This window comes from Paroedura picta, chromosome 3 (genome assembly GCF_049243985.1).
Source record: "Paroedura picta isolate Pp20150507F chromosome 3, Ppicta_v3.0, whole genome shotgun sequence".
NCBI classification, from domain to species: domain Eukaryota; kingdom Metazoa; phylum Chordata; class Lepidosauria; order Squamata; family Gekkonidae; genus Paroedura; species Paroedura picta.
In genome coordinates this window covers 157,335,027-157,355,682 of record NC_135371.1, presented here as the reverse complement: position 1 = coordinate 157,355,682, position 20,656 = coordinate 157,335,027, and the positions used below count along the sequence as shown (strand labels likewise).

The following is a 20,656-nucleotide window of genomic DNA, read 5'->3' as shown; positions in this document are numbered from 1 at the left end:
ATGGTAATTGTAGTCCATGGATATTTGGTGAGTCACAGTTTGGTCACCTTTGCTCCAGAGGGAAGTGCTTTCTGCAGTGAGGCTGGGTGAGTGGTCGCCTGGCAACAGGGCAGGAGAAGGAAGGGAGAACTAGGGGGACTTCTGCTGTGACTGAGAAATGGGCCTAGTCTGCACACACAGGATAATGCAGTTTCAATGTGCTTTGGCAGCTGGATTTTCCTGTGCGGAACAGGACAATCTACTTCGAAAGTGCATTGAAAGTGCATTATCTATTGTGTGCAGACTAGGTCCAGGAGTCTTCACAGTGACCATGAGGAGAGCTCAAGAGGGGTAGCCGTGTTGGTCTGTCTGTAGCAGCAGGAAAGAGTTCAGTTGCCCCTTATTAAAGACTAACACAATTTGTGGCAGAGGATGAGCTTTCTTGAGCTATCCCTCACTTCCTCAAAGATCCGAAGATACCTGGAGAAGTGAGCAGTGGCAAAAGCTCATCCCTTGCCATGAATTTTGTTAGGCTTGAATAAGGTGCTACTGTCCTCTTGCTTTTTTCTAGGGCGGTAGTTTGTGATTCAGGATCCGGAGACTAGAGAGACTTCCTTCTCTTTTTTGTGACTGCTTGGTGTAATTTCCACTCGCGCTGTTTTGTTTTAAACTCTCCATTGTGAACCCAGGGCTTCCCCCACCTTTCAATGAATTTGATTTGTTTGTGTCATTCAGCTTTCGAATGGGGCATCCACAATTCTGTGGCCATTCACCTGGGCCTCTGAAGGCCTCAGAGGGCTGCACATCCATTACCATACAATGGGGTGAGGGGATGACTAAGTCCACCTCAGACAGCCAATGTTCCCTTGGATTTTATAACAAAAGACCTGAGCTCTCATTTTCTTCACTGTGCCCAAGACTTGCTGGGAGCAGAATATGTTGGAATATGCAAAATCTGTAGTGTACATAATGGAACATAATATGGGGAATGTCCTGCAGGGGGGCATCACAGGAGAAGTGCAGTTACACTGTCTAGATCAGAAACTTCCTGATATTTTTCAAATACTCTCTTTTGCGTCCTGATTGGCTCAATTGGAGCCTTCCTCCTCCTGTGAACACACTTCCTCCCTGCTTGGCTCCAGAACAGTACAAGCAGACAGACTGAATGAACAGAACAGTTAGACTTGGGACTCTTTCCCTCCTCACTTTCTATACAAAGATGTTTCTCTTCACAATAAAACCATTTAATTTTTTTAAGCAGGCTGGTGCTCTTCCCCTCTTTGCACATTTAATCTCTGTCAACAGCGTAACCCTCTAAGGGCCTGTTCCAGAAATAATAAACCAAGGTTACCAACTGTGGTTTGGGAAACTGCGGGAAATTTGGGCATCAAACCTTGAGGAAGGTGGGGCTGTGGGAGGGGAGGGACTTCAGCAGGGTGCAATGCAGTAGAGTCCTCCCAAGCAGCCATCTTCTCCAGGGGAACGGATCTCCTTGGTCTGCAGATCAGTTCTAGTTTTGGGAGAGTTCCAGGCCCCACCCCCACCCCAGCTCATCCTCCCCCAACTATCATTGACATCTTAGTGATAGAATTTTGTAGTTTGTTTTTATTGATAATAAATAATGCCTTGTTTTTCACAAAGTAACAAAAGCCTTAATACGCATATCTTTGGTAAACTAACAATCAACAAAAGAAAAAAAGAGGGCAGTGGGATAACAGCCAGAGCAGGAAACTGCAGCCCCTCCCCTTGCCTGTTTACTAATTTTGGGGCTGTTCTTTTAGGATTTATTTTTCCTTGTATCTGAGGTGTTCCAGATTCCACTTGGTTCAGCTCCCTAGCCAGCATGCCAGAGGGGTTTTGTGGCTCAGTACAGCAGATTCAAATCTGAAGAACTGTGTTTGAGTCTCCACCCTTCTCCATGGACTGTGTTGGGTGACCTTGGGCCAATCACAGTTCTCTCACAACTCTCTCAGCCCCAACGATCTCAGAGGGTGCCTCTTGTGAGGAGAGGAAGGAAAAGAGAAATGTGGGGCATACAAACCAACGCTTCTTCTTCTTCCATCAAATGGTACTTGAAGGCAACCTGACAGATATAGGGTTGCCAACTGTTTTTTTAAATTTTCTGCTTTTTCCCTGCCCTCTACCAGCATGTTCAGAGCTAACATTAGCAGCATGGTATTTATTAGGCATGTGCTTTACCTAAGTGAACCAAGTTGTTGAGCTCAGCACCCCAGTAGATGTATAATTTGGATTTCACTGCCACACATACACTCCTGCATCCATGGGCTCCATTGGATCAAGGGGGCCATAGCAAAGCAACCAGGTTAGCTTGGCAGAGGGACAGCTGTGGAGATTGATCTTTCGGTGACACTCTTCTCCATTGGTCAAGAGCCTAAGTATAGGTTTAATCCTCCTCCTAACCCTTACCCAAGCTCAGGCTTCACCCACTGCTTCTGCCACCACCTGCCAATGGAGAAACAAAACTTTTGCTATTTGTTCTGTCCCTATTGGGCTATCCGGCTTTCCTTCTTGATCTGGACTCTGTGTTTTCCTGCACTAGACCTGCACTGATATTTTAAAACCACACGTTGGCACCCTTATCTGTCTTTTTCTCCTCTCCCTCTTCATCAAAGACCCGGCCAGAGCTGCAGAACTATCGTACTATCCCTTGGACTTTACAGGGGCTTTCGGTCTATGTACAGTTGATGGGAAATTAATTCGCTGTGCTGGTTTGAGCCGACAGAAGATGGGCATTGAGTCAAAGCAAGGCTCTCCACTTTGTTGACATTTACTCCAGACCACAATGAGCAAACGCAGATGGAAAGAACACACAGTAAGGACAGTTTTCTAGAGGCAGGGTTGTCTTTGTAGGGTCTCCCGCAAATTTTCACAAGGTCAAGACTTAAAAGGCTGGGAAATTGCCCTCTTTGATATGCCCATTTGAAACTTCCTCCTTAAATGTCTTCTTAATATCTATGTAGTAGGTACAAATGGATGATGAGTTAAACACAAAACAGCTAATGGTAAGCATCATTAGGTATAAGAGAAAAAACCAGCCTTGGGAGACTCATGTTTAGGCAACTTTGCCCCCAAGCCCTGAAAGCCCAGGGCATATACAGCATTCAGATGACAGAAAACCAAACACAAATAACTAGGAGAGTTACAACAACACTCAACTGCAAATGCAAAGGTCCCAACGTAGACAACAGTTCTAGAACACTCCTGCTCTTTTGCGAGTCCCAAGAGGTCATCAGCCATCCTTGTTTGGCGTTGCTTGCTGGGATGCATCATTCCTGAAACAGGCTGTGCTGGAACAACCCCTTCTTGTGTGTCGGTTTCTCCTGTGCACTCACAGAGGCAGGCAACCACACACTCAAGATGGCCACGCACACAAATAAAGTCTATCCCCGTTCCCCCTCTTCGGCCCCTGGCACCGGCAGAAGTGCCTCGTTCTTTGGATTGTGGGGCGCAGTCAGTATGTATTTGGCTCATCGCCTTCCCCGTCCTGCCCAGAGCGCTGTCGGTCAAGGGGAGGACATTTCCATGCTCTTCTCCTTCTCCTCCCACTCTTCTTCCGACTCGTAAGTGCCTTTCACAATGGCCACTCTGTCAGACAGATTCATCGAGTGGGGCATCAGTAGGTAGTTGTAAAGCAGAGAAGCCAGGATGCCCCCACAGATGGGGCCCACCCAGAAGACCTGAGAAAAGTCAAGGAAAGGGTCAGGCAATGTTCAAAGACGTTCAGGGAAACCGTATCAGACTTGCAGAGCAACCATGCTGGATCTCCTAATGTCCCATTTGCTGATTGTGAGCACGGAGGCTGTTGTTTGGCTAGCGGTTCAGATTAGAGCTGTCAGTCCCCAGGTGGGACTTGGGGATCCCCTAGAATTACAGATGATGTCCAGCCTCAAGAAATCAATTCCCCTGGAGAAATGGCTGCTTTGTTGGGGTGACTCCATAGCATTATACAACCCTGAGGTCTTTTGCCAGCCCAAATCCCACCCACTCTTGGCTTCACTCCCAAAGTCTCCAGGTATTTCACCACCCAGAGCTGATAACACTAGTTTGACCTTCCATTGGAGTTGGGGGGAGGGTGAGGTATTTTGTTCCAGAGGGAGAGTCATAGGAGAGCTCTAAGAGAAAGGACAACCCTGCTGGGAAAAAATAGTTCTCTGGGTGGAGAGAGAGTTCTGCAGAGGGAAAAAGGAAGAGCAAGCCATCTGGCTCGGAGGTAAGGATCCCCGTCCCCAGGTGGGACCCTCCCAGTTTTACAGTTCATATCCAGGTGACAGAGATCAGTTCCCCTGGAGCAAATGGCTATTTTGGAAGGGGGACTCCATAGCATTGTCCTCCATGGAAAACCCTCCTCGCTTCTGGCTCCACCCCCAGTCTCCAGATTATTTCCCGATCTAGAGCTGGCAACTAGGGATGTGCAAGTTTGGTGCCTCTACTTCAAACCCCCACCCGCCTGAGCCCAGGAAGGTCAAAAAGGAAAAATCTCCTAGACCAAATCCCATAAAACTATGGGTGATTAAGATGACTCAGATTTGGCCCAAAGTGATTTGGACCTAATCCAAAATGGTTCTAATTTTTTTTCTTGCACATCCCTACTGGCAATCTTAGATCAGATACATTCAAGGCAATTAGGGAGCATCTGATTAGCATAATAGCAGTGCTTCTTCTTGTGGTTATGTTGCTTTCTCTTGGCTTTGCACCCTGCCACCCATCTACTGCTTCCACCTTCTTTAAAAAGGGAGCACAGTAAAGGGCGGAATCCCCTTTTGAGATCATGAGTTGAGACTTAGCACTCAGATACTTTTGGTGTCTGCCCATGATTTCGTTATTTGGACTGAGCCAAAACAGCAACAAGCTGCCAAAACCTGACCCTGTAGCCCAGTGTTTCCCAGCCTATGATGCAGGCCCCCAAAGTGGGTTGCGACGCATTTAAAAGTGAGTTATTGGCCAGCCCTCCCTAATGGCCACCCCTGCCCTTTCCTTTGCTGTCATTACGACCATGGAAACAGTATCTTCCATGCCATACATTCATTGATACTCCCCCTCCAATGGTTATTAGATTGAGTTTCTTACAGTCACTGGGGGATTAGAAGTAGAGAGTGATCAAAGGCTGGGATAAAATATTCATGTGCAAAGGCTGTGTATGTCACACTGCCACTTGCTTGGGGTTCATAGTGGGACAGCGGCAACTTTTGTGCAATGTTCGATTTCTCCAAAACCAAAACCAAAAAAGGAATACAACCAAACCTTTACAGGTAGGAACTCAGAAGTTGAACTTCTGAGTTCCTACCTTGATTTCTCCAAAACACCTCGTTGGCCACTGTAGAAAATAGAATGCTGAACTAAATGGGTGCCACAGTCATAGTTTGCTCTGGGTGCCAAAAAACCTTGGGTAAATCACCATACCAAGTAAACTTGGACTTGTGGGTCACCATACCAAATAAATAGATTCAAGGGGGTAGCTGTGTTGCTCTGAAGCAGCAGAACAAATTTGGGCACCTTGAAGGACAACAACATTTTATTCAAGGTGTGCACACTTCCTCAGATACAGTGTCTTGGATGACCATGGCAAAAAGGTCATCAATGGCTGCTTTAGCACATGTGGTTCCTGCTAAAAGGTGCTGGGTTTGATATGACTATTGAGGTGATCTCAGCATGATGTCATCAAAGGAATCTGTGAGCGAAATTCCCTTGACAATTGTGTTCATGTTGAGGTGGCATATGCCTCAGTTTCTGGCTTGTAGAATCATAGAACCATATAGTTGGAAGGGACTTCATGGGTCATCTAGTCCAGTGGTCCCCAACCTTTTTTTGGCTGGGGACCGGCAGGGCGATGGCCACGCCCGCGCAGCGTGCATGTGTGGCCGCGCCCGCGCATCACGCATGCGTGGCCGGGCCGCACATGTGCGCTGCATGGCCGAAATCGCGCATGCGCGATTTCAGCTGTGCAGTGCGAGCTGCGTGGCCCTTATTCCCTCTCCCCCCCTCCCGCAGTAAGAAGCTTCCCGGGCCGCAAGCTTGCGGCCTGGGAAGTTTTTTACTGCAGGGGGGGCGGGGAGAGGGAACCGCGGCCTGGCGCCCTGGCCTTCGCGGGCCGCGGACCGCAGGTTGGGAACCACTGATCTAGTCCAACCCCCTGCACTATGCAGGACACTCACATCCCTATCACTCATCTACTGTAACCCGCCACCCCCTTGAACCTTCACAGAATCAGCCTCTCCGTCAGATGGCTATCTAGCCTCTGTTTAAAAATGTCCAAAGATGGAGAACCCACCACCTCCTGAGGAAGCCGCTCACTGAGAAACCGCTCTATCTGTCAGGAATATGGAATTTCTTTTGAATTAATTTCATCCCATGCGTTCTGGTCTGTCCCTCCGGGTTTTACAGGTTTGTCCCTCTGGGTGCTGATGTTTTACAGCAAGGTCCACCATGCAGATGGCCAGGAAGTACAGGAGGTATAGGAAACAATTCCACCTTTTTTGGATGGTTTGATTAAATTCTAAAACAGGAATGGTCACTTCTGACACCATATCTCTGGTTTAGAGTTAACAGATTTTGGCAAAAGGCAAAACAACTGGAGATGCATTTGAGTGTTCTGCTCAGGCAACACTTTAGAGAAACAACAAGGAGAGTGATCAAAGGCTATAACAGTGTTTTGCATGATGCTTTATGTTATTTAGTTCCCTAATAGGTTTGGCAGCAGGAAGTGCTATCAAGTGACTCCATACGGTTTTCAAGGCAAGAGAGGTTCATAGGGGTTTGCCATTACCTGTCTCTCTGTGTAACAACTCTGGACTTCTTGGTGGCTTCCCATCTAAATACTAACCAGCCTTGCACAGCTTCTGAGGACTGGTGAAATTGGGCCATCCTAAACAGTTTAGTTCCGAGTTTAATAGTTTTAGAAGATGGAAGCAATTCTGCAAAGGCTTGCACTATTAACCAAATATTTTCTTGCCTGTTTGGACTTTGTTCTTGCCTCTGCTAAACGTTGGTGGTGCGAGAATGGTGAGTGGATTCATATGACATGCATTTTCTGCAGGGATGATCTACCTATGATAAATGGCCAGTGTCTTACCCAGTGAGCAGGGCTGAATCGGCCGATGACAACAGCAGGAGCAAATGACCTAGCTGGATTCATAGAGCAGCCAGTGAAATAGATCTATGGAGGGAAGGACAATTTGTTAGACATTTCAGTGTTTCCTGCAAATTCATTATTATCCCCTGCCCATATGTCAGACAACCACAGCCCCTGTTTCCTTCTGAATATTGTAGGCAGTAAATTCTTCCTTCCATTCCCAACACTGTGTTTGTGGCGTTGTCTTGGAAATTCTCTTGGGTATGTCCATGGAGGGCATTTGTGCAGCAAACCAACCTAGATGTGTTCTGACATCAACAAACACAATAAGAGAGCTGAAAGCAGACATTATACTGCTCAGATCAAGTATTTCAGCATTGCAATCTCTGGCTTTTTGCCGTGCTTTGTCCTGGTCTGGATTACGATCAATGAGAAATGGCTTGAGAGGTTTTAGTATTGGCTTGCCCCCCCCCCCCCCATCTCAACAGGTTCTTTTTCTGCCAACGTCAAATGATCTGACCCACCATTCATCACTTGCTTTGGGGATGTAACTGTGACTGGAATGTTGCACTCAGGTCAATTCCACACCGGTGGTTCCACTCCGGGCTGCTTCTGGTGCATTGCTATGGAACTGCTCCACAGCATACTATGTCCCCAAGAGGGACACATTTCAGTGGGACACCTGATGTCCCACCAAAATGTATCCCCCTGGGAAACACAGTGGTGGCAGAAAGGTTCTGCTGCGTGGGGAGGCAGCATGGGGATTATTTTGGAGGAATAACACAATCCCATTTTCCTGCAAAATAAACAAAAAAGCCCCGGTCTGCCCCATGGCACCATGAAATGCTGCAAAGTTGTCCAGAGCATTTTTTGCCCCTTGCCAGCCTTTGTAGAGCGGGGAGAGGCCCCACCCTACAGAGGCCCTCAAGGCTGGAAGGCCCGGCTTTTCCCATCCAGATGGGCCTGCCATGGGATAAGCCCTGTTGACTCCCACAGCAGTAAAAGGGAAGATGGAAGAATCTGTGTTCCCTTAGTGTGGGGCATCTCGGGTCTGATGTGTTCCAGGCCCGGGATGGCGATGGCCTGACGATGATGTCATACAGACACAGGGATTAGCCCCAGGTCCATATAGACACCACCCCGACCTTTACCACTCATGCGGAAACGGCCTCAGTGATGTTTTTGGTAAAATTCATGCAGTTGCCGTCTGCACCGATACCACCATTTCAGCAGCAGCATTAGGGGGCACCTTTGTAATTATCACAGCAACTCTTATTTTAAATTTTTACACTTGTATGCCGCGCTTCCCGGAGCTGCAGGGCAGCTCACACAATTTAAGACACAATACAAATCATAAGATATAAAAATAAATCTAAAATGTAAAATCCATACATATCCACTTAAAACACAGCTTAAAACGCAGCAAAATATAAAACAATCAATAGAATGAGTTTGCTTGGTCCATCTAGCGGGGGGGGGGGGAGAGAGACTTAAAGGCTCACTTCAGTGCAGTTTTTTGGGCAAATCTGGGAAGGAAGACCAGCAGTAGTTTGGTGCTAGATCTTTGGGCTTCAGCTATAAGCCTGGCAGAACAGCCCTTTTTTGCAAGTTCTGCAGAACGCCCAAAGGTCTTGCAGTGTTTGATCAGTACTAGAACCTAATACTTAAATGACTGCTGAAAAAGCAAATTTTAACTGTTTTAATTCAATCAATGAATTGTTTTTAATTATTTATTTAAATATCCATGTTTTACACTGCTGTGAGCTGGTCCTCTTGGAGAGCAGTATAGAAATAATAAATATATATAATAAATAATTTTCACAAGTAGTGTGTTCCAGCAGGCTGGGGCAAGGGCCAAAAAAGCCCTTGTCTGTCTGATGCCAATCTCCCCCACAACAGGCACCCTGTGAGGTAGGTGGAGCCGAAAGAGCTCTGACAGGACTGCTCTGTGAGAACAGAACTATCAGGACTGTGACCAGCCCAAGGTCACCCAGCTGGCTGCATGTGGGAGAGCAGGGAATCAAACCCAGCTTGCCAGATTAGAAGCCGCTGCTCTTACCCACGACACCAAGCTGGCTGAAGGCGCTGCTGGGCTAAAATCTACCTCTTCTATAAGGGGGACGATCAGAACCTCTCCCTTTGTGGTGCCCCCATCATCACGTCAGGCTTCTGAGGCAGGCAGAAACAAACTGAAGACCTACATGTGGGGGAGGGAAAACAGAGCTGCCACACTCACCCCAACCAGGTGACCCAGGGTGACGGACAGTCCGATAGACAGGGCCGGGGAGCCCACGTTGTCACGGCGGCGGCTGTCAGTCGAGGCAAAGATGCATATGACTAGCTGGAAGGTGAGGATCATCTCCACCACCACCCCTTGGGCTGCAGAGGTGTTGTTGCTGAGCTGTGAAGACAGGAAAAGAGGGAGGCTTAGGGCGCCATTCCACACACCTCGTTCGGGAAGCGACTCCCTTCTGCCAACCAGATAAACACCCTCTAGGGTGGATGATGCTAATAAAAAAAAAACACTTTTCAAAAACGTTCAAAAGCCTTCAGGGGTGTCACTGTATTCCAAGCCGCTGAGGCAGAGATCTGCATTTTTCTGGCTCTCTTGAGCACTTCCAAGCTGGGTGGAGCTCACTTTGGAGCCCTCAATATCACATCGCTATCTGTCTGGTGGGGGGAAGTGACGTCAAGTTGCATCTAATTTTGGCAACTCTGTGGAGGTTTGAAGGCAAGAGATGAACAGACGTAGTTGGCCATTGCCTGTCTCTGAATCGCAACCCTGAACTTCCTTTGTGGTCTCATGCCCAAGGCCTAACCAGGGCTGACTCTGCTGAAGAAGAAGAAGAAGAAGAAGAAGAAGAAGAAGAAGAAGAAGAAGAAGAAGAACTGGTTCTCTTTTATATCCTGCTTTTCACTACGTGAAGGAGACCCAGACTGGCTTACAAATACCTTTCCCTTCCTCTCCCCGCAACAGGCACCCTGTGAGGTAGGTGAGGCTGAGAGAGCTTTGAGAGAACTGTTAAGAGAATAGTAACTGGCCCATGGTCACCCAGCTGACTGTAGTGAAGAGTGGGGAATTAAACCTGGTTCTCCAGGGCCTGGTACTCTTAACCACTACACCACGCTTCTGAGATCTGACAACTTGTGGCTGGTCTGGGCCATTGGATCAGAGCATATTTTTTTTGTCACCTTTATGCCCCTCTTGTCCTTTGATGATAGTTCTCTTGTTTTATGATCAGCCTGTGAGGTAGGTTTGGCTGAAACTGAGGGACTTACCAAAGACCACCCACAAAAACCCGGAGTCAGTCATGGCCGGGAGGTATGAGCTCACATTATTAGAACCCACCAGAGATCCTGAGGGGACTCACCCCTATGTTTGCAAACCCATTACTATGCCATGGTCTACCCGAGCCTCTTGTGGCGCAGAGTGGTAAGGCAGCCGTCTGAAAGCTTTGCCCATAAGGCTGGGAGTTCAATCCCAGCAGCCGGCTCAAGGTTGACTCAGCCTTCCATCCTTCCGAGGTCGGTAAAATGAGTACCCAGCTTGCTGGGGGGTAAACGGTCATGACTGGGGAAGGCACTGGCAAACCACCCCGTATTGAGTCTGCCATGAAAACACTAGAGGGCGTCACCCCAAGGGTCAGACATGACTCGGTGCTTGCACAGGGGATACCTTTACCTTTACCTTTACCTTTACCTGAGACATTTCAAAAACAACACTGAACTTTTAATTTTGTGATTTGTGAGATATATAGGTGGGTTGCGAGGCAGATGAATTTTGAACAACGCTAAGAAATTATTCCCTGACTGAGACAAATGAGTGTGTCGAAATTCACAGGTCCTAGTGTAGTACATTAATGACCACAATTCACTCCCCAAATGGCTCTTATTCGCTAACATTGTGCCCGCTCCAAATAATTTTTAAAGCAAGGGAGGTGTGATGAGTAACACTGCCCTGGAGTGTTTGTATTTGGAGCAGCTTTAGGGAAAACTCAGTGAATATCTATGAGCAGAGAGCCATGGGTCTTGAGCTCACATTTGGGTGTAAAAATAGCATTGAAAGAACCATGTCAGCTGGTCGCTTTTTCTCTTTTACTTTCTGTAAATGCTTTATATAATAATAAATAATAAAATTATAAAAAAGAAAGAAAGAACTATTTAAAATGTAGGCTCTAGCTATGCAAGGCATTTATTTTTAAAAGCAGACTGTAGGTTCTCTGGGCGTGCATGAAACTGATGGCTTCTTGTTTTCGAATGAGATTTACCACGAAGAGGTAACATCACAGAAGGCTTCTACGCATTGCAAATCCCTACGCTTTGTTTCCTCTTCTGCATGAATAGACACCGGATAGAAATTGTGCAAGAGAGGTCCCCAGGGCATTTTTAAACCCATGCAGAAAACAGTTTGAGTCACTTTTATGGTCTGTGCATTCTCTTGTGTGCTATTTGAAAGCTGGGGGGGGGGGGTGAGGGAAATGTAGGAAGGGAAGAGATATCAACCTGATTCTTAGCCACTGCCTGAAGGGTTGAGAGGGACGTTGCATAACAAAGGCCCAAAGCATGATTCTTGGCATCTCACCTGCAGCAAATCCATAAGAATATATGACTATGGATGTTTTGAGCCTCCAGCTGTCTTCCTTGCAGATCCAAGAAGCTTTCTAAAGGTTTATTGTATTGCTCTTCCAGGATCACCCTCATACTGGCTTAACCAGATTCCGCTGTCTTTTTTCCTGGCCAGATATAATTTGCCTCTTAAACTTAATTTATATACTTTGGCCACTGTCCATGAGAGAATTAAGTGTACTAAAGCCTTATTTAATCAACAGACTTAAATAGGGTTACCAGGTGCCCCCCCCCTGTTGCCCATTGGCAGAGGGTGGCCAGCTAGGACTGCCAGTTGGGAAACTCCTGGAGATTTAAGGATGGAGCCTGGGGAGAACAGGGACCCCAGTGGGGTACAGTGCCATAAATTCGGCCCTTCAAGGCAGTCTGTAGTCTGGAGATGAGCTGTAATTCCAGGGGAGCTCCAGGTCCCACCTGGAGGCTGGCATCCCTAGTCTTAAGTGCTTTTTACTCTGCACTGGATTGCCATCTCTAGCTAGACTCCAAAGAGTTTTGAGTCCAGTAGCACCTTTAAGACTAACAAAGTTTTATTTAAGGTACATAAGGTTTTGTGTGCATGCACAGTTTGTCAGATATGTGCATCCTACAAAGCGTGCGTGCACACAAAAAGCTCATATATCTTGAATGAAACTTTGTCGGTCTTAAAGGTGCCCCTGGACTCAAACTTTGTTCTGTTGCCTCAGGCCAACACAGTGACCCAGGTGAAGAGGCTTCTATTCATGCACAGACCCTGCCCAAATACCAAGAGAGGGGGGAAGAAGCCTAGACCTTCCTGGCCTGCAAGCCCATCAGCAAGATTTGATCTCGCTACAACATTTCTGAAATATAGCCGAAATTTTGCTTTCATGACTTAAGAAAATTTACCTGTGCGACCAGATCTGGAGTCGGGGCATGTTAAACTTTTGCACCGAGCCCACCGAAAATATGTTTAGGACCTTCATTCAGAAAGCACCTCTGTTCTTTGGGGGATTTTGTCTCTGTATGGTCCTCCCTTCCATAGTATGTTTGTTTATATTAAGTGCTACTCCAGATATCCCCTGACCTCCGAGACTGATGTTAGGGGTGGCAGGCTGGAAACTGATAGGAATGGAAGAGTCACAACAGCCTCTCCTCCTGTTCTACACCCTGCAGTGTCGGCTTTCGTACCGCCACCTCCTCTTTTAGCTAGTAACTTAGGGATGCCAGCCTCCAGGTAGGGCCTGGGGATCCCCTGGAATTGCAGCTCATCTCTAGACTACAGAGATCAGCTCCCCTGGAGAAAATGGCTGCTTTGAAGGGCAGAGAGTATGTTTATTGCACCCCACACCAGGCTCCAGCCCCCTCCCCCAAATCTCCAAGAATTATTACAGTCTGTGTCTGGTAAAACTCCCCACCACCCCCTATCTAATGTCAGTGGCCAGGGGGAACCTGGCAACCCTATATGAACTACCTCTCCAAACGACACCAGCTGTTCTATACAAAGTAGGCACCAGAGGTCCAAGGAAGAAAAAAGAAAACCAATTTCATATACACAAGCATCATATCACTTTTCTTTTTCTGCTCCTCCAGGTGGCAAAGCTGGAGTTAAAGATTTTTTTTTTTTTTTGCTTTTCCCCTCTCCTGAGTGACTCATTCACCCCCTTAGGATATGAGAAGCCTGGGGGAGAAACCCCGCCTTGTAAATTACTCTGCACAGTTAACCTGTCAAGCCAGCCAGCTGCCTGGTGTATCCTTAGCACACATGTCTATCTCACACCACTGTGGTGCAGCAGCGTGTAGGCGGAATCTTCCTTGCCAGAAGTACAGAGTGGCAGCCTCTGACTTTCAGCTCTCAGTTGCACGGAGCACATTGGCTTGCCCGACAATCCCTTGTACAAACAGCCAGGCCGCCCAACTATCTTCGGAACGAATCACCCTCCCCAAAGCAGAGAGTGCTTACCGCGTTGACCGCCAGGTTGCCACGGACGTTCGCAGGAGTCACTCCGTAAAGGATGCCCGCTCCAGCAATGCCCCCCACCAACTGGGCCACGATATAAAACAGAGTCCGGAGGAAAGAGATCTGGTTGCCGACAAAGAAGGCGATCGTCACGGCTGGGTTGATGTGGCCACCGCTGACGGGGCCAAAGGTCTGGACCATGGTGCCGATGGCCAAGCCGAAAGCCAGGGAGATCTGGAGGATGCTGGGCAGCGCTGAAGGCCATTTCAGGGCAGAAGCTAAGCCGAAGAAGACAAAAATCAAGGTGGCCAAAAATTCGGCCAGGACGGCACGGGCAAAAGCAATGGTACAGATTTCTTTCCTCATGTTCAGGCTGTGGCAGGTGTAAGAGTGGTGATGATAGATGCTAAGACGCTGCTGTGGAAATGTAGGGCCAAAGAGATCTATATATGTGTCTACAGGTGCAGTTAGGAAGGATTCTGTGGGCGGAGCCAGGGCAATTGCCGGTCCTCCCCCCTCCCCTTCTGATCCTGTGGAATTTGGAACCTTTCCATCTTCAAACAACGTACACGCCTTCCTCTCACATAGGCTGGTTCTGATTTTCTTCTTTTCTCCTTCACACAATGGGGACCCTATTGTGTGTCCCTACGGTCACTAGATAACCACAGTACTGCTTAATGACACAGCAAATGGCACCTCATCTATTGACATATGCCAGCGCTACGAAAACTTTCTTTTTAAATGCCTGGCGTTACAGAACAAATATTTCATTTGATCTGTAGTGCCAGGCGTTTAAAAAGAAAGTTTTTGTAGCGCTGGCTCCTTTATTATGCTTTTCCCTTCTTGGCTGAAAGCTGTCTGGCAGTATTTGTGGCTGGTTCTGCAAAGCTTGATTCTCTGGTATGTCGAGGTTTGATGGGAGTGAATCCCTTCATATCACTGAGATTATGGATTATCTGAACCAGATCATGGTCCTGGGTGATTATTTTTAAGATTAGGAATCACCGTGCGGTTATGAGTAATGTGTCAGACTTCATGTACCAGCCAAACAAAGTCCTGTTTTAATACAAGAGTACAACGAAAGATTAACACAACCTTGTAGTTAAAAAAAGCTTTGGCCTACAGTCAGCCAATGCTTTCTGCTGCTTCAGAGGCAAATAACGTCCAGTTCTGCCAATGAATGAACCACCTCAGAAGGTTTCCCTTGCATCTGTTCTTCACTTGTTTTATCAGTGAATATCTATGAGTAACTTCCTTTTAGACTGTAGGGGATCTTTGGAAATGAGGTTGATACACTTGCAAATTACCGATCTGGAGGGATCCATAACATTGCTCTCTTGGCTTTAAAGGAACCACCCACATCAAGAGGCAGTGCCTTAATAAAGGGGTTTTGGAATGGGACTTTGCAGATACAAAAAGAAGCCTGAGATACACTGAATTCCTAGACTGATTCCGCACGAGGAATTTGCCCCCAGGACAGCCTCTTGTTCTCAGGTTTTAGTGCTGCTTCCACATGACGTCGGCAGCAACCCAGAGCTCTCTAGTGGCTGGCACGAGTTTTAATCGAATTTGCTCCACAATGAGGGAAATCGCCAAAACTTGATTTGCCACTTCTTGCTGTGCAGCGATCCAGGGAGCAAACCTGTGGGGAGGGAGAAACAAGTGACAGTCTCAGGAGTATTCTACCTGCCCTCGCACCCTCCTGCCCCATTCCATTTCCTGAAAAAAATAATGGCACAGTCCACATTGTTGTGAGACCACAAAGCTAAATGTTCGCCTCACTGCGCATGGTTATTTTGGGATTGGGCAGCCAAAACACATTCCCGCTTGCATTTTCTGGCAGTGAGGTATGAACAGGGAACAGCCCTCTTCCGATCAGCTAGGTGTCTGTGCTCTTTGTTTTTAAACCTTACTGTGAACACACAATCACTCATCGGGGTCCAGTTACCATAGCCAGCCTATCCCAAATCTAACCGAACATAAATAGAGACCATTCCACGAAGAATCCAAAAAAGTGGAAGGAATATTTCTTGGTTGTGGCGTTTCTACATAGCAAAGCAGAAGTATACTTTAAATAAATTAATTTCGGGGCTTGGGGGGAGGGGAAGGAAGTTTGAGTCCCTGAAACAATTGCTGTGATGGGATTGGTGGCTTGCAGCGATTGACAAGCCAAGGAGCAGGGGGAGAACTTTGCTTTGTTTTCCCTTGCTGCCTTGTGGAGAGGCAAAAAGCTGTGACGAGGCAGCAGGAAAAGGAAGGTGGGAAGGGGTCTCCCATCAGGAACCTTGCAAACATGCAGCTTCCATCCATGCGTTTGCAACCAGGAGGCAGTGCGAGTTTTAAGCCTCCATTTGGAATCGGTCCTATAGTCCCTCTACAGTGCTGGGATGTCATGTCAGAAAAGACAGGTCAAGGACCAGAATGAAGCTACCTTTTGCCACTGCTGAGTATGTCTTCATAATGACCAAAGGAGAAGCGAGAGATCAGGATGGGCCAGAGGGAGATATGACTGCATTGGGCAAAGCTCTTGGGATCCAACTGTGAAATGACAAGGCATTGTTGGTCATATGAGAAGCCAGCAGGAAAATGTCACTTTACAGAGCAGACAACTCTTTTCATCGAAGGAAGTAGGGAACCATGCCAGACAGAAATGATGCAAAATCAGGTCAGATCATCCTTATGACTTACAGTGCAGACTGGGAATGCCAGTCCCCAGGTGGGATTTGGGGGATCTCTTGGAATTATAGCTCATCTGACCCAGAGACAGGCACCTCTGAAAAACATGTCGGCTGTGATTTGAGGAGAGCAACAACAGTTCCTCAGTAGCTGGTTTTTAGTGATTATAATTTTCATGAATAACCACGAGTGCCCATCAGGTAGGAAATTTGGCTTCCTATTTGATTCCGTGAGCCACTGCCCCGAAGGCCTAGGGTCAGCCAGGCATGGCCTTGTTTATCCACTCACCTCAGACCACATGACTAAGTGGGTGGGAAGCCCTCAGCTTTGGGAGGTCCTGAGCCAATCTGCTCTCTACCTCTCAGTGAAGGAAAAGGCTTGAGGACCAGGGGAGAAAATTTAAGGAGTTTTCATGGCCGATGTGGGTACTAGTTGTTGTGTTGTCAGTTGAAGTACTGTGGCTTGATTGTACAGATTAGCCAGGGTGTTCTGCCTCAAATGAAGTATACAAATATTTTTATTTTTTTTTTTAAATAAGGGGAGACTTTGAAGAACCTTCACAGTGTTTGAGGTGAGGACAGGCCCTATAATCTGACAGTGAGAGGGGTAAGGTTGCCATCCTCCAGTCGGTGGCTGGATATCACCTGGAATTTATTTATTTATAATTCAATTTGTAGCTTGCCACTCCCAAGCAGAGGCTTCTAGTGGGTGACAATGATCCCACACAGTAAACCCTCATAGAACAATCAGAAGGTAAAAGGTAAAGGTATCTCCTGTGCAAGGACCAGGTCATGTCTGACCCTTGGGGTGACGCCCTCTAGCGTTTTCATGGCAGACTCAATACGGGGTGGTTTGCCAGTGCCTTCCCCAGTCATCACCGTTTACCCCCCAGCAAGCTGGGTACTCATTTTACCGACCTCAGAAGGATGGAAGGCTGAGTCAATCTTGAGCCGGCTGCTGGGATCGAACTCCCAGCCTCATGGGCAGAGCTTTCAAACTGCATATCTGCTGCCTTACCATTCTGCGCCACAAGAGGCTCTAAAACAATCATAACCCCCCATTAAACCCACCCTTGGCATTGAAGAAACTCCCTCCCTCCAGCTCCACAGACTTCTTAAAACTGCCTGACGGGACAAACCCAGGGGTAGACTGTTGACGTGGCTTACTCGGGGGGGGGGGGCAGATCTTACTCATCCTGGCTTCAACCAAAGACCTGGTGGAAGAGCTCCATTCTGAAGGCCCTGCAGAACCGAGAAAGTTCCATTAAGGCCATCAGCTCTCCTGGGAGTTCATTCCACCAGGTCAGAGCTAGGACCAAAAAGGCCATGGCTCAGCTCGAGGCCAGGCATACCTCCCTCGGTTTAAGGATCACCAACAGATTTGCGGCCACCGAGCAAAGTGCTTGCAGGAGACATAAGGAGGTAGGTGGTCCCACAGATATGTGTGGCCCAGACCGCAGATAGCCTTAAAGGTTAATACCAAAACCTTGAACCTGATCCGGGCTGCAACCAGTAACCAGTGCAGTTGCCTCAACACTGGATGTGGGCTTGTGAGAACTTTAGCAGCCACATTCTGCACCAGCTGCAATTTCCAGGTCAGGGACAGTTATATTTTGGGATTTAATATTAATTATTGTTTATTTTGTTATTGTGTTATTTTATTGTTATGCTTTTGTTTTTACCTGCCCTAAACCTTTGAGGAAGGGTGGCATATTTCTTCTTCTTCTTCTTCTTCTTCTTCTTCTTCTTCTTCTTCTTCTTTTGATGGGCACTTTTTAAAGGGGCATAGATTCCAAATGTGTTAAGAGGAGGTCATTTCCCGCCTCTTCCTCCATCCATATAGGAAATTCCTCACTGGAGATCTGTCATTGTCAGTCGGGGTCTGACGGGTTAACAGAACTGTTCCTGGGGAAGAGAGTGAAGATCATAGCAAAGGTGAGCTGCTCTGGCACAGAGTGCAAGGAAAACTGGCAGCCAGCCGTCAGACACGCAAACATTCACGCACACGCTTGGCTCTTTCCTCTGATCTTCCATGAGTCATGATGCTGTGCGCACAGAAGGCAAGCAAGCCAGATTCTATGCTGTGATTTTGGTTTTTTTAAGAAGTGCATGAGAGGAGGGAGAATGTCACCATACTTAGAAGGATAGGAGCATAGCCAACATGATCTGTGCATTGCTCATTTACAGGTCATCCACCTTTGTGAGATTCTCTGCCTTTTACTCAAGGCTTATTGTGTCTGCGCCCTAGGTGTGGAGAGAGAAAAGAGCTAGAAGGTGGCTCATTTCCCAGGTGTTTGTAGAAGCTCTTGGCAGCTGTCACAGGTGTATTGACACTCTGGAACACATGATACCTTATTTAGTGGGCACTCAGTGAAGTGGACTTTAGGATTATTCTGCCGGAAGAAAGAAAAGGCCATCTAGGACATGATTGTGATATGAAGTAAGTGTCTCAGACATGAGTCACCTGCTCTTCTTTACACATCCTTTGCATTTCCCAGAGTGTTTAACACCGACACAGCCTTGGCCACAATCCAGAAATCAGGCATGCAAGATGAAGGATCTTGCATACCCGTTAATCACATAAGCAAATCCGCTCAGATGTTGTAGGGAAAAGCAATACCCACAGAGTCAGTTGTAATTTGTCTTTTTATCTTGTGTTTCTTCTGAGGATCTTAGTGTGGTGTCTATGGTTTTCTCCTTGGCATTCTATCCTCACAACTCTACTCTGACGTAGGTTAAATTGGAGAAAAAAGTGACTGGGCCAAAGTCACCCAGCAAGCTTCATGGCTGAGACGGGATTTGAACCCAGGTCTCACAGAATCTTCTAGCCATTATGCTATGCTGGCTCTCTAGCTGTACATTCCTTACTGACCCAAATTCTGTCAGGGTGCAAGATTTGTTTCATCTCCAGAGAAACCTGAATCTGTTGTCTCTCAGATTTAAACGTTAAACATCTTGTCCCAGTTAATGGCAGTTCTTCATTACTCGAAGGTGAGGATACCAGAGATAAGACGAGAGGAAGGGACTATAACCCTTTCAGACTGGACTTTGCCACAATGTTGGGGGGAGGCTTGCCAACCTCCAGGTGGCACCTGAGATTTCCTACTATTACAGTTGATCTTGCAGATTACAGACGGCCAAGATCAGTTCCCCTCTCCAAACTCCAACCTCCTCAGGCTCCACCCAACAGGTATTTCTCAGTCAGGGAGGCCAAGAGGGACCAATCCAGAGCAGCCTAAAGCTAAACATGGCAGTCTGCCCCTCACTGGCAGTCTTCAAGCAAAGGTTGGATGCACACTTTTCTTGGATGCTTTAGGATGCTTAGGGCTGATCCTGCGTTGAGCAGGGGGTTGGACTAGATGGCCTGTATGGCCCCTTCCAACTCTATGATTCTATATGATTCTAAACAATATAGTGCAATATGTATAAGCTCATAGTATTACAAAACTTTTTTTTTAAGTGAAATGAATGACATTTATAAATGATTTTCCATTCAGCTCCCCAAACTCTGGAAAGCTGGAACACTTTTCCTTCTAGGTGGCCAACAGAGACAGAATACGATCTGCCTGTTTTTCCTCTCAACCAAAATGGCTAGAGGCTCCCTTTCTCACTTTTAAAGAACAACCATTCAGGACAAGGCCTCAAACCTTCCTGCTGGGGCCAAGATCAGTTCCTTCCTACACTGTTCACATAGCATGGGGGACACAGGGGAAGTCTGATGCAAAGCCAGAGTTTTCTCTTTTTCTTTTTTTGACATATATGCGGGCTGAGCAGAATGAATAAGGCGTTCACCATGGAGGCCAACTGACCCTGGACCTAAAATGGCCGCCACGAGGCATACTGAGGAATCTCAAGGTGGTCAGCCTGCTTCTTGGAATTCAGAGGCTGAGAAACTTTTATCTCAGCATGTAAACTAGAACGGTTTAGGAGAGCATTTTTATAAAGTGAATAATAAATTTGTAATATTAATAAAGCTGGAGTGAATGCTTGTGGAATTTAAGATATTCTTCATTGTACACGTCATGCTGTGTTTTTTTCCTTGCACTGTTCTCTATTTTTGTAATCCAACCTTTATTTTTCTGTTTGCTGTATGTTATATAACATTTTACCACATTATTCTCAAATCTTCTAATCCTGCTTTATTGTTTCATTCCAGTTGTTTTGGCTCATTGTCCTCTTTGTGGGTATTATTACTGCATTGTTCTTAGCTGTAATCCACCTGAAGTTTCAGTGAGAAAGGTGGGCTATCAATTAAGCAAATAAATACAGTTTGGCATGAAGCCAGGGTTGCCAGGTACCAACACCTGGCTGAGCTGAGAAACACCTGGAGATTTGGGGGCGGAGCCTGGAAGGGAAGCTTAATCTGGAAGA

At 46.9% G+C, this 20,656-nt stretch overlaps 1 protein-coding gene across 1 annotated transcript; it reads right to left on the bottom strand.

Moving 5' to 3' along the window:
- Positions 1-1,564: 1,564 nt before the first annotated feature.
- AQP5 (aquaporin 5) lies at positions 1,565-14,049 on the bottom strand. Its single transcript, XM_077328906.1, has 4 exons — positions 13,614-14,049; positions 9,306-9,470; positions 7,070-7,153; positions 1,565-3,677 (listed from the first exon to the last, which is right to left on the bottom strand). Exons 1-4 carry the CDS (start codon positions 13,974-13,976, stop codon positions 3,504-3,506), a joined length of 786 nt encoding a protein of 261 aa, XP_077185021.1. The 5' UTR covers positions 13,977-14,049; the 3' UTR covers positions 1,565-3,503.
- Positions 14,050-20,656: the final 6,607 nt, after the last annotated feature.